A 16,464-nucleotide genomic window follows, 5' to 3' on the forward strand; every position below is an offset into this window, starting at 1 on the left:
ACAAATTCTTTAAATGTACTATTAAAAACATGAATTTCTGTAGAATAATAAAATAACGAACAATTAAAACAGTCACAAAAGAGGACATATTAATATAAACAAGTCCTTTGACTCCTTGATCTTAGCCCAAGAAATACAATACTATCTTGTCCATGTGCCTGTGTTGACATTTAATAAATAGACTGCATAAATTGGTTAATCATTTATAGAATTAAAAAGCCCATGCACAGAATATTTTTGATATCTACCACAATCAGATAAAAAAAAACCCAAAAAAATTCGTAAAATAGAAGCAACAACCATTAATTAATTGTATCTCAGCAATAAATGTCTCTAATTGCAGTTGGATGTCTACTCATGTATGCAAAAACTTTTTGTCAAGATAAATTTTCAAGTTCCTATATGCTGGTACCTTTTCGTTCAGAGTTCCACTTCCTCATTTGTTACCCTCTACACCTCAGTCTCCTTACACATTTTCAGTGTACCATAATTTGTTATGAAAAAAAGCCTCTATTAGTTTTCTCTTACAAAACATGTGCTTAAACCTGCTATAGAGTTGTTTTCCAGATATAGACAAAGTTTAGCAGGTATAAAAAAGACTGTCCAAAATGATCTTATTGGTGCTTAATATTCATCTAAACACAATTAAGGTACAGAACACAACGAAAAAAATTTACTGCAGAACTGTTTGTTCTTTCTTCCAGGTCAAGGGATCAGCTTGAGGTAGAGTAGGGTGGAGATTTGACTAAGACCTTGGTCTCAACAAAGTATCTATCCTTGACTAGAAAATAGAGTAAAAATTACTATCAGATTACACCAGGAACATCTGCTCTCTAATGCTGCATAACTGGGATGTAATCAAATTAAGCATCCAAATTGTAAACTTGTTAATATAGTGGCAGCTAACTACACACTGTCTTAAACAGACAGTTATTTTTTTAGCTCTACTTGGCAGAACGATACAATACTGGAAAAAATGTGAATCCACAGGCTTTGCTCCAGGACTGAGGTAAAGATGTATAACAGAAACACTACCTCAACCTCAAAATGGAAGATCGTTTTAATTTTCAGTTCCTCTGGTAGGATACAGACTGGTCTATATCTGATTGAAAACATTTCACGTGTAAGGAAAAAAATCAAGTCTGAGAGAAAACAGCCTCACCATACAAAAATGCAGTATCTACAAAAAAGCCATGTTCTCAAGAAAATGCATTTTTTATTAGGTCACACTGAAAAGCAGCAAAAGACTGTATGTAGCACCTGACCTTAATCACCAGCCTTGTTTTGCAAGCAAAGCTCTGAAATAGCATGAGAAGGAAAAAAAGCCTCAATTACTCTTTGTTTTAAAAAAAAAAAAAACAAAAAAACAAAGAAAGGCTTTGACAGAGTATCTGATCTTCTTCCTAATGAAGTTAAAATTTAAAGTCAGAAAAGGAATAAGTGCAGGCTCTGAATGCAGCAAATAATTCAGAACACCATTTCGCTCTATAAAATAAGTAAATAAATGTTCCCACTTAGGTCAGAGCTGTACACATGCTTGCCAGCTTTGCCTGGACTGGATGATGCTCATAAGGTTCAGACCTCAAAAAAGTGCCAGTATGCAAAAATCAAAAAACAATATTAAATAATATCATCAGGGCAGCTGTCCTATTTTTACAGTGCTTCTGTGAGTCACAACTTTTGCTTTTCCTTTAAATCTGGACCCCCTAATGCAAACTTCAGGTATCTGGAAATACACATTCACTTTGTAGAAAAGTACATAAAATAATCCTATTTATGGTAGAGCTACAGCCCCTACTGAAAATAAACATGATTTATATTATCACATTGAAAAAAATTATCTTAACTCTATTCTTTAAAGGTTAGCATAAGTATTTTGTTTTCACACACATGACCTACACCTCAGACAATTCACTCTTCTTTCAAAGTGCTTGACCCACTTCACAGAGTAAAACCTGTAAAATTTTGAACACATAAAAAGAAAAATCTGTGTCTGAGGGGAATACTTCAGATTATGAGTGCCATAGTAATGTCATTGTTTAGAATTCGTATTTTCTGTAAAACTAGGAAGAAAAGAATTAATTTACTATCTCTCATAATTTTTGGTTTAGTTTAACCAGCATGCCTTCAGAGGACTGGAAAAGATGTAAACAACCAGAAGAAAATGTTTGATGATTAGAGTATAATGTATAAAATATCATCACACAAGTCAGGGAAGAAGAAAGAAACAAAGGGAAGAAGTAAGGCAGGAACCTTTCCTGCTTCTCCACGATACCATCTGATTTCAAGTATTCAGTCACAGGAAGTAAGGATTTTCCTTCTCAAGGCACAGACACATACTAAGGCAGTCTAGCTTGGCATGTCACAGAAGGGAAAAAGATAGATCACCACAATTAATGAATACGTAACACACAAAGACAAGTTCTATTTTAAAGTTAAATAGTATAACTCCATAACTCTGCTGTAAAGTCAAGAATCTTTTAACTGCTTAACCTTTTATTTTACCCTTAAAGCTTATCTCTCAGCAAAGCTCATTCTGAAAAATCCAACTTATTAGAAGGGATTACTCACTGGTGGGAATTATTGATGTGAAGGTGGGACACATCAACAGATGCACAGCTGTGCTGCACTTCATTTTCATATGATCCAAAGAGTAATACATACTAGAAGAGAGGCTAATTAGGGCAGTTGTATAGTAGGTTTCACAGAAATACTAAAAGGAATAAATGTCTTCAGTGATAACTGGTACTCAAAAAGGGAAGCACATCCACTTGGAGTTTGTGGTTTTACTGATTTTTTAAAAAAATAAATTATCAGGTAACCTGCACAAAACTGAAGGCAGTGAGTTTAATAGGGTAGAAAATTGTAATCCCCCTATATGTATGACTTGCACTGGCATGGGCTAGGTGAAGGAAGAGTTTAAGGAAGCTATTGGGGGAGCGTGAAGAGCATTGGTCCGTTTTCCTTATGATATCTCACACATTGTACATTTTAAAACAGCAAAAATACCATAAAGTATTTCTATAGCATTCTATTATACGTTAAGGTCTTTCCAGACCATAGTGCAAAGATCTGGTTCGTTTCTCAAAGAACTAATCTTAGCTGTGACAATATGTATGATAATGACCAACAATGGAGGGTGGAAAATAAGGAAGCAAAGTGTCAACAAGAAGATAATGGCTGAAATTAGAATGATTTTGAGTTTCTTCTAACCCAGCCCATCATAATCAGAGCTTTTCTTTACTGCACAATGCAGTCTGACTTTCTTCGTCACTGGGAGTTTTGTGCCTAGTATTTACATTTGGAGACTTATCACTGTTCATCTAAGAGTTCTCAGGATAGCTGTGGTGTATGCAACAGCAGCGCGTGTTTGAAGTGAGTAGGTGGATATTTCACCTGTGAGGGCTTCAGTCAGCAAAACACTCCGTATTTCTTTAAAGTTAAGTGTTACCACATTCAGGAGAACATTAAAGCATCTGTGTAATTCTAGCAAGTAGTCCCGGTAGAATATATATGGTCAAAGTAAAGTACATGCTTAAGTGTTTCACTGAATTACAGCTTTGAAGAGCTAAATTAATTTCTTTCTTGACCAGCAAGGATGAAAACTGAGGTCACATTAATATATCGATGACAATTAGCATAACATAGAAATATTTTTTTAAAAAAAGTGTGAACAGTTTCTGCATTACATTCCAATAACAATAAAATGCGCTCTGAGAGAGTGATTAGTTTAAGTAGTACAAAAGTTGTTGAAGAAATGAACTGAAGAAATTGACATGTCCACATGCCAGCATAAGAATGCTTTATGACAATGCTACAAAGCTAATAAAGGGACATTTTTGTCAGCTGAATTTTGTATAACACTTAAACTGATGTCATTGAACTGACTCATCCCACATATCAAACTAAGCCTGTAATGGTTATTATCCTTTTATCAATACATGTTTTTCCTTTAGGTATTCTTTATTTTCAATCCTCATGTCACAAAAATGTCTTAAACCAATCTTTGTCTATCAGCATAAGACATTTGCCAGGTTAGCCATTACCTGTGGAAGCACCAGGTCCTTCTGCAGAATTTTATGTGTGTAGGTGAAGGGAAGGCTAGAGTATAGACTTTAGAATCACCATAGAATCACCAGGTTGGAAAAGATCCACAGGATCACCAAGTCCAACCATTCCTATCAAATGCTAAACCATGACAATCAGCACTTCGTCCACCCGTCCCTTAAACACCTCCAGGGAAGGTGACTCAACCACCTCCCTGGGCAGCACCTTAAGGTGCCAAGAAACTGATGAGTGGGAAGACTGCAGATGAAAAGCAAAACCTTGGAGAGAACAGCCTCAACAGCAAGTGGAAAGTTTTCATAAACAGTAAAAAGAAAAAAATATATATCCCCTGGCCATAGGATATGCTAACCTAGTACGAGCAGATGTTGAATGTAAAATAAGATGTTATACCAAATTTAAGTTAACGTGACCCAATGAAACCACACTGATTGATTTTAAAATCTCACTCTCTCCTAACAGGTTTCACAAAAGAACAGAAGATTATGTATAAATCCTTTATAAGCACAGACACTCAAATTTACAGCTTAATTACCCTCAGACAAGGCCTTGGGATTTGGAACTTGGGTTCTCTTAGCAACCACCCAGTCCTGCTGAAAAGATTAAACATTTTCTGTTTTTAAACTAACAATACCTTACTACACATGACAGCAAGGAAAAGGGCCTAGAAGACTGTAGGACATACTGCCTTTGCATCCAGTAAGGAAGGCCTCCTTCTACACATATCTCATAAATGAGAATCACAGAACCACTGAAGAATGAGAAAGGAGGAAAGGCTAGGATCTATGTACTCCACATTATGTCCTTCAGCTGTGCCATGTAGCTCCCACACTGAGCATTCACCTTCTAGTGGAATCTGCTTGCTTTCGCATATGTATAATACTGTTAACATGAGCAGTTATTTCAAGCAAAATTATTATGATAATAACCTTTCCTATAACTTTCCATATGCTAGGTCTGCTAATGGGAAAACTGAAGAAAGAATGAGAATGGGCATTGCATGAGGATATCAAACCTGCTGCAATCTCGCCAGCTTAATAATACATGAGCATATAAATTGGGGAAGAGTGACATACAAAAAGCAAAATGGTACTTAATATTATAGATATATACATATGAAATTATATTTTCTACTACAGAGGATAATTTTGAAGTTTTTACTGTAGGCCTTAGTCCTAAAATTTCCATTGATGTTTCACCTACTATCGCAGGATTATGAGACCTTGTGCGAAGTCTACTTCTATGCCAATCCCATTCCCATCTTTTTTAATTTTACAGAAGGTATCAAAATAAGAAGTGGGTTTTTTCCCTCATGAGAAATAAAAAGAGGCCGATCCAGATCCTGATCTCTACAAAATCTGGCAAGGAATGTGACATCTAGTTTCTGTTTCCCTATCTGATAAATCACAATTGTTTTATATCTTTGGCACGTTATTAAACCAACAGCTGTGTTAAAGGAAAAGCTCCCACAATATATTACTCACAACCATCTCAATATGATCCCTCCAGAGACAAAAAGCATTTTCAGAGAGAGTCATAGGCAAGCCGTGGACATCTTATTCCCATAAACTTTGAATGAAATCTCATATTTTTAGCTTTGTTTGAGCTAAAATGGGAAGGAGTGGAATTGGAATTCTACTACAGAAAACTCCCACAACTAATATAAAAAGGTCAAAAAGTTAAAAGTATTGCAAATTATTCTTGCACACTTATAATCCAATCAAGCAACAAGAAAATTAGAATCAGGCAATGGTTTGGGTCAGAAGGGACCTTAAAGATCATTCAGTTTCAACCTAGCCTTGAACACTTCCAGGAATGTGTGATATCCACGACCTCTCTTGACAACAACTTCCACTGCCATACAGAAAAAATTTCTTCCTAGCATCTAATACAAATCAATCCTCTTTCAGCTTAAATATTAAATATTAAAATAATGTAACCCTGTATTCAAGTATATTAGCAGATTTAGTATTGTAATGACACTTAATGAATAACTTTATCTAGACTTAATCTGTATTCAGATCTTTGGTATCTGAGTGGTTCTGGTATCATAGGGTTTACAAGGACCTGTAATGTATTTATCCTCACATTACCCTTGTGAGGGAAGTGCTTTTTACTGGGGTGGGGTCAGTATTCTTACTGTGCAGAGCATGAAGTGAGCATGGACATTCCTAATCACAGTGAGTTTTCTACATCGTAGTCTATGAAAGTGAAGCTCCAGTACGGTCAACACCTGGTTTATTAAATTATTATAATAAAATTTAACATCAGCATTTTGACTAAAAAAAAAGCCCCTTTTCTGTCAATGTACCACATTCTCATAAAAAGTAAAATCTAGTTATGCATTTCTTTCATTTACATCATCTGTGCTTTATAGAAGATTCATCCATTTTATAATCAGAAGGGTCAACTAGTCAACTGTCCTGTATATCTCTAGTCACATTTTAGAGTGAGGAATATCTGTGTTATTTACAACAAAGGCAGTCCAACTATTTCAACAATTCATGTCTAAATGAAAACAACTTATTGAGAGAAATACATAATCTTATTCAAATAATTCAGACAATAAGATATTTACTATATCTGTTACTAAATTGTACCAGCAGTTAATTGCCATGCTTGTTCATTTACAGCAATTCTGAAGTAGTAGTACACATACATTATTAAAGTTTGGTAATAGTCTCCTTTTGGAAATAAATTACGTCAAAGATGATCACTTCATGCACTTCCAAAACTTTCATCAGTTTAGTCACCTTATCCAGTCCTCTAGTTTGATTTCCACTTTTCAAAAGTGACTGTAAAGGACAACTTAACCTACAAAAAGTTTGTTGGGTTAAAACTTATGGAGCCAGTTTCAATCAGTAAACCCACTTCAGATAAATGAGGTTTCAAAAACCTATTTCTCTTCACATTCTATTAAAACAAGTGGAACAGTTAAGCATTTTCTTGCCAGACAAACAAACTTGTTCTGTTGTAATTTGTAAAGGTAAGGCTCTTTTTTCCCCCCTCTGTGAATATTTTGAACTGTGGACAGACTCAGCCCTGAGCTAAGAATAACATGAGTTTCTAAATGAAATATTCATTAAATACTTGCAACAGGAAATACCATCCAAGTTTTCTTGTTGCTTGATATGGCAAAAGAACCATATTCTGGAGGAAGCAGGACACCATTAAAAGCTAATAATACAGGATACATTGAGTACGACTTTGAAGGTTTAGGAATTTTGTCTTGGAGGTTGGAAAAGCTTTGGACTTGGCAGAGGCAGAACCAGTGACCATTTATAAAATCAGATAACAACCAGTGAATGTTCACCATTTTGTGGTAAAGCGTGTTGTCCAGCTTCAGAAAGGCTTTCAACATTGCCTAGGGTGACATTTTGTATGTCAGCTGGGAGAATATAGTTTTGATGATTTAAAAAAACAGTCTTGGGGACAAACTATCACAGTTCACTGTAACAATGGAAGCTGGTACTGAATGAGGCTCCACAATGTCTGTCCTGGATACAGTTCTATATAGTAATGGGTATACACTGATGGGTAATGGCCTGGAGTATTTATTTCATTAAATTTTATTCATCTGTAGATGACATTTATATGTGTTAGAAGAACAGAGAAAAGGCCATACTACTCTGATAGTCAGAAATAAATCGAAGGAATCTACAGAATAAGAATTCTAAATTATCTTGGCAAACTGGAGATAGAACATGGGAAAATACAGCACAAAAGTAAGGACCAGTACAAATCACCACATTAAAACAGGAATAATCAGATGTACAAAACAAGATGGGAAAGAAGTGGTTTCTTCTCTAGAAAAGCATGCTCAAATTTACTCGGCATCACTCACTGCTTATGTGTGAGCAGTGTCATGTTTTTGTAAATAAGGAAAACATTACAGTGTGATGAATGTAGACAAATACCACCAGGGGGGATTGTCAGGTAAATCTATTGTTTTGTTCAGTACTTATAAAGTATCATACATAATTTCTTAATTATGCTTCAAGAAGAAAACAGGGTACAGTGGAGAGTCTCCAAAGAGTTACTAGAATATTAGAAGTCTAGAAAATAAAAACTATGAGAAAAACCTGAACAAACTGCGATTTTTCAGGTTAGATAAAACAGATTTTTTCTGGGTTTGTTTTTTTTTAAGCGTGATAACAATCTTCTGTCTTTCAAAGGCTGTCACAGAAGGAAAGAGAACAGCATGTTTTCTGTGACATGATAGACAGGAAAATAAGCTTAACCTGCAGGAAGGAATTTTCAGATTTCACAGTAATTTTCAGAGACAAGGAGAATAAAACATTGGGTGAGGCTAAAGATTTTTGAGAAACTGTTCAATAAATATATATAAGGAATTGGCAGTAGCTAGTCAGGACATCATAGAACAGAAAAATGGACTAGGGCTCAAAGTCCATTGCAGACAACTTAACAACAACTTAACAACTTAAGTCACTGGCACCTACATGCTGAATGCAGCACTTAAATCTTGGTGGAAAAGGACCACATTCAAAATTACCTTACTAGGAAGTATTGGCTCTTGCTTTTCAGCACCACCCAAGTTTCTCAAACAAGATGATTACCAATTAGACTGCTGATATTCAAGATGCACACTAGCAGAAAATGATCAGAGCATGTGTTTAACTCAAAGGGCTTTAGAGAAAAACTACCAAATCCACAAAACTAAATCAGAAGTTTCAGAAGAACCCGACTGACCACACTGTGTTAGAGCAGTCTCAGTGATGGCTAAACCCTGGTGGACTTCCCAAACACACATTTTCTAGCCTTTGAACTTCTAACAGTCACCTACCTCTCAAATTGGAACCATGTATGATCCAGCCTGAGACTAAATACCAGTCAGCAGCCCCATGTTTATTGGCTGTGACTACCTTTACTAGTTTCAGTTAGGTTCATCTTTTGTAGTTTTGCTCTTTCTGCTGACAACTCATAGAATCGGAGTACAAGCAGTTTTATTAGGGAGGTTTTTGTTTTCTTGGCTGCAGGATCTGTGCAGCATTAATAGTTATTATCAAGCAGATTACAAAAATACCATGAAAACAATAGACAGTAATGAAAAGTTAAAGGGAAGATCTCAGAAACCTCCCAAATTGACAATGTTGCAATTGTTGCATTGCAGTATTACCTAAACACTCACTCAGGTGTATTTTACCAGTGAAATTCTTGCCAACTCAGATGTAAATATGTATATGTTACCATCACTCCTAGAATTAAAGTTTGAATTACACACTTTCAAAGTACAGCTCTATCGCTGTGAAATTACAACAATAGATAACACTCAAAGTCTACTGCCAAAACTCTCCTACTTGACGATCACAAGGCATAACTGTTAAATAAAATCCATGTTTAAGAGACATAACTAAAATACTCCCCAGCTTCAAGAATTCCTGCATTTCAGAGACAACTATATCTCCGTGATCAGGATATCAATGGCAGGCCTCTGGAATCACTCAGCATGGCCATTCATCCATTCTCAGATGCCAACCTGTTCCTGCCATACTAGCACTGTCTCCCATCATGCTGTAATTCTTAATTGAAAATTTGTGAAATATCCCATATTTTTGTCTGAGTATACAGCTGTGAGAAAAGTCAGAGAAGGTGCACCTGAAAAACAGCAGAAGAGCATGTGAAGGAGGCAGGGAAACAGAACCGATGATTTCTAAAATACTTCAGCAATTCTGAGCTCAAGATACCACCCAGTGTGAGGAGTTATCTCTTGTTTGTTCCAAATCCCTTGTGCTTCCACTTAGGGTTCTTAGCCCCATATGTGTAGGTATTTGTTGGATGCTTGTCAGAGATGGTAAGTTGTCATTAGAAGGTAAGAAGTTCCTTCCTGTCCCATACCCTTTTTTGGCTATCTAAAAACCAAGAGAATTAGAAAGAGGGGGAAAGAATATTTGAGTCATGAGAGGATTCTTAATTCATAAATGACATTTGTAAGGCTGATGTTGAAATACTTCATCCAATCCTGATAACCAAATTTTAAAGGGGCTATTATGGGTTTGGGTGGATCAGAAAAGGTGTACATTCAGAAGATATAAAAATATACAGCAGAAAACTGAAACATTTTGGTTCACTTAAGATATCAAGGGAATTTGATTGCAACAACTGAAGTTATAAGAACATCCCATAGGAGATACTAGGTACTAAGACTGGTTTGTGAATGTGTGGTAAAAGTCAAAGGGATTCAAATTAGATTTTTTTTAGCAGATAGTGTGACAAATAATAAAAATATACAATCATCTTAAGAAAGCTCTTGAGCCCACAGGACAAGGTTGGACATCTAAAAAAACTTACTTCCATGAAGTTACCAGTCTTTGTACATGAGTAACATATAAAGTTTATAGTGAGAGAAGACCAGACTTAATGATCTCATGGTCCTTCTTGGTCCTAAAATCCATAAATATTTTAGCAAAGAAGTACAGAGGTCTGTGATGTGAAGGCTTGTTATGCTTCTAGATTCAAATCAGTTGTCCAAGTACACAGTTAAAGGCTACGTATGCTGAGCAAAGAATAAAGTACTCTTCTATCACCAAGCAACACAGTTTTCTTCATGTCATGATTTTTCTATTCCATTAAATATTATACATTAATAACAGTCTGTACAGATTTTTCTCAAAACAAGGCCCAAATCATACTTGGGACATAAACTAACAAAACAAACTGCCATGGACAGTTTCAGGATGCAGCTGAGATTTTCTACCAACCATCTATTGTTTAAACAAAACTGAGCAGTTGCACATACTAACTCAGTTCCTAATTCAGGTTACCTTTTAAGCTTTAACTGTTTGACAGAAAAGAAAAACAACTTAGCATTTAAAATTCACAAAATATCTCCAGAAACATTCCAGCCCCTCTGAATAGAAATGGAGATATCCATCTCTACCTCAGGAAATGTCCAATGTAGATGTGGGGTTTCACAAAATTTAAATGCGTATGCAAGTAAGCTTGTTTATTGTTCATGTCTATATTCACTTTTTCCTGTGATCCTAGTAAGAACCATATAGAAAGTTTGACTAGATTCTACTGAGAACATCGAAATTCATTGTAGCAATTCTCCTATGAAATCTCTGATGAGAAGCAAAAATGACCAGCTATCTCTGCATCTATACATGTGCAGCAAGGCACAAAGAGGCATGGTTATCTTGCATGTAAAGAAAGACACATTATAAACAGGAACAAAAATCTCTGCTGAAAGCATTATGTGCTACTCTTGTTTATACAAATAAGTCCTGTGTGTCTCAATACAGTTCAATTATATAATTCCCAGGAAATTTTTGTCCCTTGCTTATCAATGCATATCATATATACAATGCAGATATCATAATATTTAGTCCACATATTTTTCTACACATACACCTACATATTAATAGCATTCACTCCTTAATATCTGATCACAACCTATTTAAAATTATTACCATCTGCAAGTTAAATGGCATGCTTTCTCCTTTATTCACCATCTAAAAATTAATAATTTTCATAAATTGGACACATGTACAATGAGAACGTGTAATTGCTGAGAGAGAGATCTCTTCCAAAGTGAGTGGGAAATTGAAAAAATTCCTTAGTTTATCAAGACTGGATACATATGACTTTAAAAGTCCTTTAGAGGGCTTTTCATACCATCTCCGACCCAGTGATCACAATTTTCTCCTAAGTACTCCTACTCGAGTTACTTTCTTGATATTAGTGGATGCCATTATTTTATGACAGCTGTTAACAACAAAAGAGGTGGAACAACTACATATGAGTTTAGCAAATGGAATGAGAAGTCTACAAAGCATGTTCTCTGAAAGAACTGGGTTTGTTTGGTCTAAAAAAAGAGAAGGCTGAGGAAAGATATGATAACAGTCTTCAACTATGTAAAAGGTTCTTTCTTCATGCCCACAAGAGATAGGCAAGGAGCAGTGGGCTTCAATTAAAGCAAACATGACTTAAAGATCAAGAAAAGCATTTTACAGGACACTAAAAACTTAAGCATTAAATTTTTTAAGCTTACCTACTTTAAAATTATTGGCAAGAACTATATTTACTAATTAGCATGTACTGCAGCACAAGCAATCACAGATCCGTTGTGAAGGACCACAACATCTGTCCACATGGAGACTGGGGCAGAACCACCCAAGTGCTGACATAGAAATATGCAGCTCCATGAAACAGTTAGAATCATTTCGTCTTCCATAACAGCCAGTAGATAAAGATCTGTGCCATACAATAACTTGATAATTAACTTTTACTTAAGAATATTTAATTTTCACTGTGTTGCTGACTTAATTCAGTTTGACTACATGGACAGAATTTCAAAATTCTAAGAATAATTCTGATTTGATCAGAGGAACTCAAGAGGAAAAACAAAGAAAAACAGTCAGTACGGGAGCTTTTTTCCCTATATCACAAGTTTCAGTAAATAACTCTAAGGTTAAAAGAAAAGCATTTCACCCTTTTCCCTCTAGTGTGGCTTATTATTGAGTTCTGGCCGTAACAGTTCTCTTCTAAAAATCATTTTGATGAGTCTGGAGAAGCAGAAATACAAGTAACTATTAACTAATCACTGAAATTCAAATTATTACATGAATGTCTACCCTGCAGCAAATCTTTCACTTTTATTTCTTTAAGTCAGGGAAAATTCCAAGGTGAACGCTGAAAGTCTTATTTAACTCACATCACTGGTAGTCATAGAATAAAACAGGCAACAATCACACTTTGTGATATGAGGTAAAAACTGTTGCTCACTATATTTATTTTTTTAAAAAGAGTGACAGGATTTTTTGTGCCTGTATATCTCCTGGAGATTTTAAAAAACATAGAAACCCAGCAAAAGCATAGCACTTCTCTAGTTTTATAGTTTGAAAGGAAGAAATTAGTTTAATTTTCTCCTCCTAAACAAGACTTAGATACTGAACAGCATCCATATTTTCCATAGAATCGCACTCACATCTCACTCAGTTTAAGAGCTATTGAAATCCATTCCACAGAGTGACAAGCATTTAAATCAAGAATTCTTGTGGTCACAGTAATTAATACCTTTTCTGTTAGGTGCCTTTACTCAACTGGACACATAGCACAGTATATTTTTAGGCATGGCGACTGAACTAAACCATTTTGTCCACAGTTCGAAGTCCTATTTTGCTGACAGATACAAATACTATTTCATCAAGAAAATATTCCTTTTCAATATTGGTTCTCAGAAGACATCTCACATCTTCAAGGAGTTTAGATTTGGATTGAACTATCTTGTTATTTGAGCACTAAATTAAGATTAATAAATCAATCAACATGAATAAACCTTCATCTGACAGGGAATTCTAAAAAAAAATTGGTTTGGATAAGGCCTCAATCACAGAGAACAGATATATTTGTACACAGCTTCAAAAAGTGGTCAGCTTGACCCAATACAGATTTTTAAATTAGATTTCTCATTCTGCCTCCATGGTCAGATATACCTAAACCAAGGAGAACATAGAGAAGATTCTCTTTTCCTCATTGATCTTGGACTTAATAACAACATATTATATACCTGTTAGGAACATTCACCAAAAACAGAGCTAAAAATATATGGGAGAGCACAGCAGCTGCTAATGAGTACCTAATAAATATCATTGTCCTGGGCTCAGGCTGTGATCTTAAGTAGCTTCATGGTTTCCTGAAGAGTAAAGAATAAAAATTACTCACTTGGACAGTTTATTACCTTGAATACTCCTTTTGAAAAAAGCTTTGCATCCCTCACAAGACCAGACCCCATAATGGTAGCCTGAAGCATAGTCGTTGCAGACAGCACAGTACCGCGTCTCCTTGGTGGACTCCATGGACAGACTCCCTTTCTCATTAGTACTGGACATCCTCTCTCGGATGCTGTGGCGCCTGTTATCAGAGCTTGGCCTGTTGATAGCAAAAAAAGCAAGCACAATTCTTTCAGTGAGGTTAAGTCTTAGCCATTCCTGCAGATCATAAGGAAGAGGAGCAGATCTAGTTTTGAAGTGTCAGATGGACAAACCCCCCAATCTTTCATCACCTTTTGTGCTGTTCTAGTTGGAAAGGTGCAGAAACAGCAAAATACAGGGGAATTTCTCACAAGTCAGTCTGATGTTATTAAGCATTTTACCTTGAAAAATTAAAAAGCTATTTGATAAACCAGTCAACATTTTTCAGGAAATTACAAAGGAATAAAAAAAAAAAGTCAACTTTTTTTTTTTTGTGTAACTGCTTCTGTCCAAAGGGTTCAGCATGACTGCAGTACCATTAGGAAGTTTGAGAATCTGAGGCAAAAAATGCACCTGAATTTACAAGACACTTAAACTATTAACCAGTCTGTTTTCAAGTATTATTGCCTAACTATATATGGAAACTTTCTTTACATTGTCAAAGATGCAATACTGCATAAAACAGTCCCTATTCTCATTACAGTACTACTTTCATAAAAATTAAGAAGTGTTTTTAGTACAACATGAAAAGGCAGAAGATATTAAAAATTATTACCATAGAACATTTATTCTATTAATGTACATGTTACTAAATGTATACTAAATATTACTAGACATACTAGACATGAACATAACTGACACATGCAGTAAATTGCTGAGAGAAAATCAAACAAATGTATAATGTAAATGACAATGAATTCACAGCTGGCAATTCTGATAAGAGGTTATTACGGGTAGTCACTGCTGACATGGTAAACAATATTCAAAAAAATGGGAAATTACCAAGGGAACCAGCAATGAACTCTGGGGTTGCAAGAGCAAATAGCTCTTGCAAAACATGCTTTCTGGTAAAAGTCTGCACTACAAATTGTCCAGGAGACAAATACAATTGGGTGTGACATTATCACACATGCTAAAGCATGAAGAATCCTACTGCTTACAGTAATTACACACTTGTCATGAATGTTTTACTTGCTGATCAGTAAACAGGTGGCCCTTACCTCCCCAAAATCCAAACATTTTCTCAAACAAACATATCTTGGTTTTGAACCTAAAAAACTGGAGGCTCTCTCCTATAGATTTCTTCCTACAGACCTAATTTTGCATTATTCCCTTCATCAGTAGCGCAAAAACTTCCTTTGTTTTGACGAACCAAGACACCTGGCACCAACAGCACCTTACTGCTCCAAACCAATTCTGCCTCAGAGCTTTTTGATTACGTATGCTCAACTATCCTCTTTCATCTAATCAAAGTTCCCTGACATCTGCTGCTGCAATCCATTTCAATGCCCAAAAGCTTTCAACCAGCCAAAGCCATCTGGATGCTCACACATGTGCTTCCAGCCATCCTCTTGAGATTTTTATATAAGATTTCTGTCACCAAATACGATGTATTTTCATTGAACAGCTTTGAATTAATATAAGTTATTAGCAAAACATGAGGCTTTATCATGTTAGATAAGATGAACTGCTACAGACATCATTCAGGAAAACTGCATTTTTTAAATCTGAAGTTCTTTGTGAAGTCTTAGCTAAGTTTGAATACTTATTTAAATATTTTTTGTTTCCCTGGGACTTGTGTAAGACAGAAGAAACTGCAAGAGATGAAAGGCTGACATGGTACAAGTCTGACTATTTAGTGAATTAGGAAAACTGGAGAATGTCACAATTCTGACAACACGATTTTAACAAACTAAGAGAGGGAGAAAAAAGAAAAGCCTTGCATATTTTAAATGTTATAATGTGAAAAGGTGAAAACAATATCGTTAATAAATTGTTATGGATACAACACATACATTGTTTATGTAACTGCTTTTCCATCCCCCCCGACCTAGGTAGTTTTTGTTCTTCTCTAGGTCCTGCATCTTCCTTTGAATTTTCTTTATCCCAATGCCTCACTTAATTGACTTTTTCTTTCAGCTAAACACAGATCAAAGCTGTTGTTTCTTATCTTCTCCACCATCTTGTATTCATCCATGCCTGCAGGTAGATCATCTAATCCACCTTCTCAGTATAACTTTAAATTAAAAAAAATTATAAAAAAATATATCGGGGTGTATATGGCTTCACGAATGTTTTAAATATTTGAACTAAAAAAATCTAGCAAGGAAATTACTGTCAATGCAATTTTAACAGTAATAGACTAGTTTGTTAGATATAGATGACTACCTCATAAATATCAACAATTTCTTGGTGTTTTTTTTTTTAAACTCTTACAAATATACATGTTACACAACATAGGGACCCCAGAAATATTTTCGTATCAATAAAAAGTAAATAAATTCTAAGTCTTCTTTTACAAAATAAGAAAAAAATCTTTATAAACAGTAAAAGGAAAATAACTTTAAGTTCCACAACTACATGTATTTGTAGGCATGTAGTAATTTTCCAACACCACATATGCAAACTTCCCAAAGCAATCCTAGTTTCCCAGCTGAATATTAAAGGAAACACTTCAACTAACAGA

General features: G+C 35.3%; 2 protein-coding genes across 4 annotated transcripts in view; both read right to left on the reverse strand.

Moving 5' to 3' along the window:
* ARMT1 (acidic residue methyltransferase 1) overlaps positions 1-16,464 on the reverse strand; it is a 347,283-nt gene that overhangs the window by 148,458 nt on the left and 182,361 nt on the right. The gene's annotated exons all lie outside the window — the stretch shown is intronic.
* ESR1 (estrogen receptor 1) overlaps positions 1-16,464 on the reverse strand; it is a 168,429-nt gene that overhangs the window by 67,176 nt on the left and 84,789 nt on the right. For all 3 annotated transcript variants that reach the window (XM_069852103.1, XM_069852102.1, XM_069852101.1), the window contains one exon: positions 13,766-13,956. In XM_069852103.1, the coding sequence (XP_069708204.1) occupies positions 13,766-13,956 (191 nt within the window). The remainder of the gene's footprint in view (positions 1-13,765; positions 13,957-16,464) is intronic.

The sequence above is a fragment of the Phaenicophaeus curvirostris genome, chromosome 2 (genome assembly GCF_032191515.1).
Source record: "Phaenicophaeus curvirostris isolate KB17595 chromosome 2, BPBGC_Pcur_1.0, whole genome shotgun sequence".
NCBI lineage: Eukaryota > Metazoa > Chordata > Aves > Cuculiformes > Cuculidae > Phaenicophaeus > Phaenicophaeus curvirostris.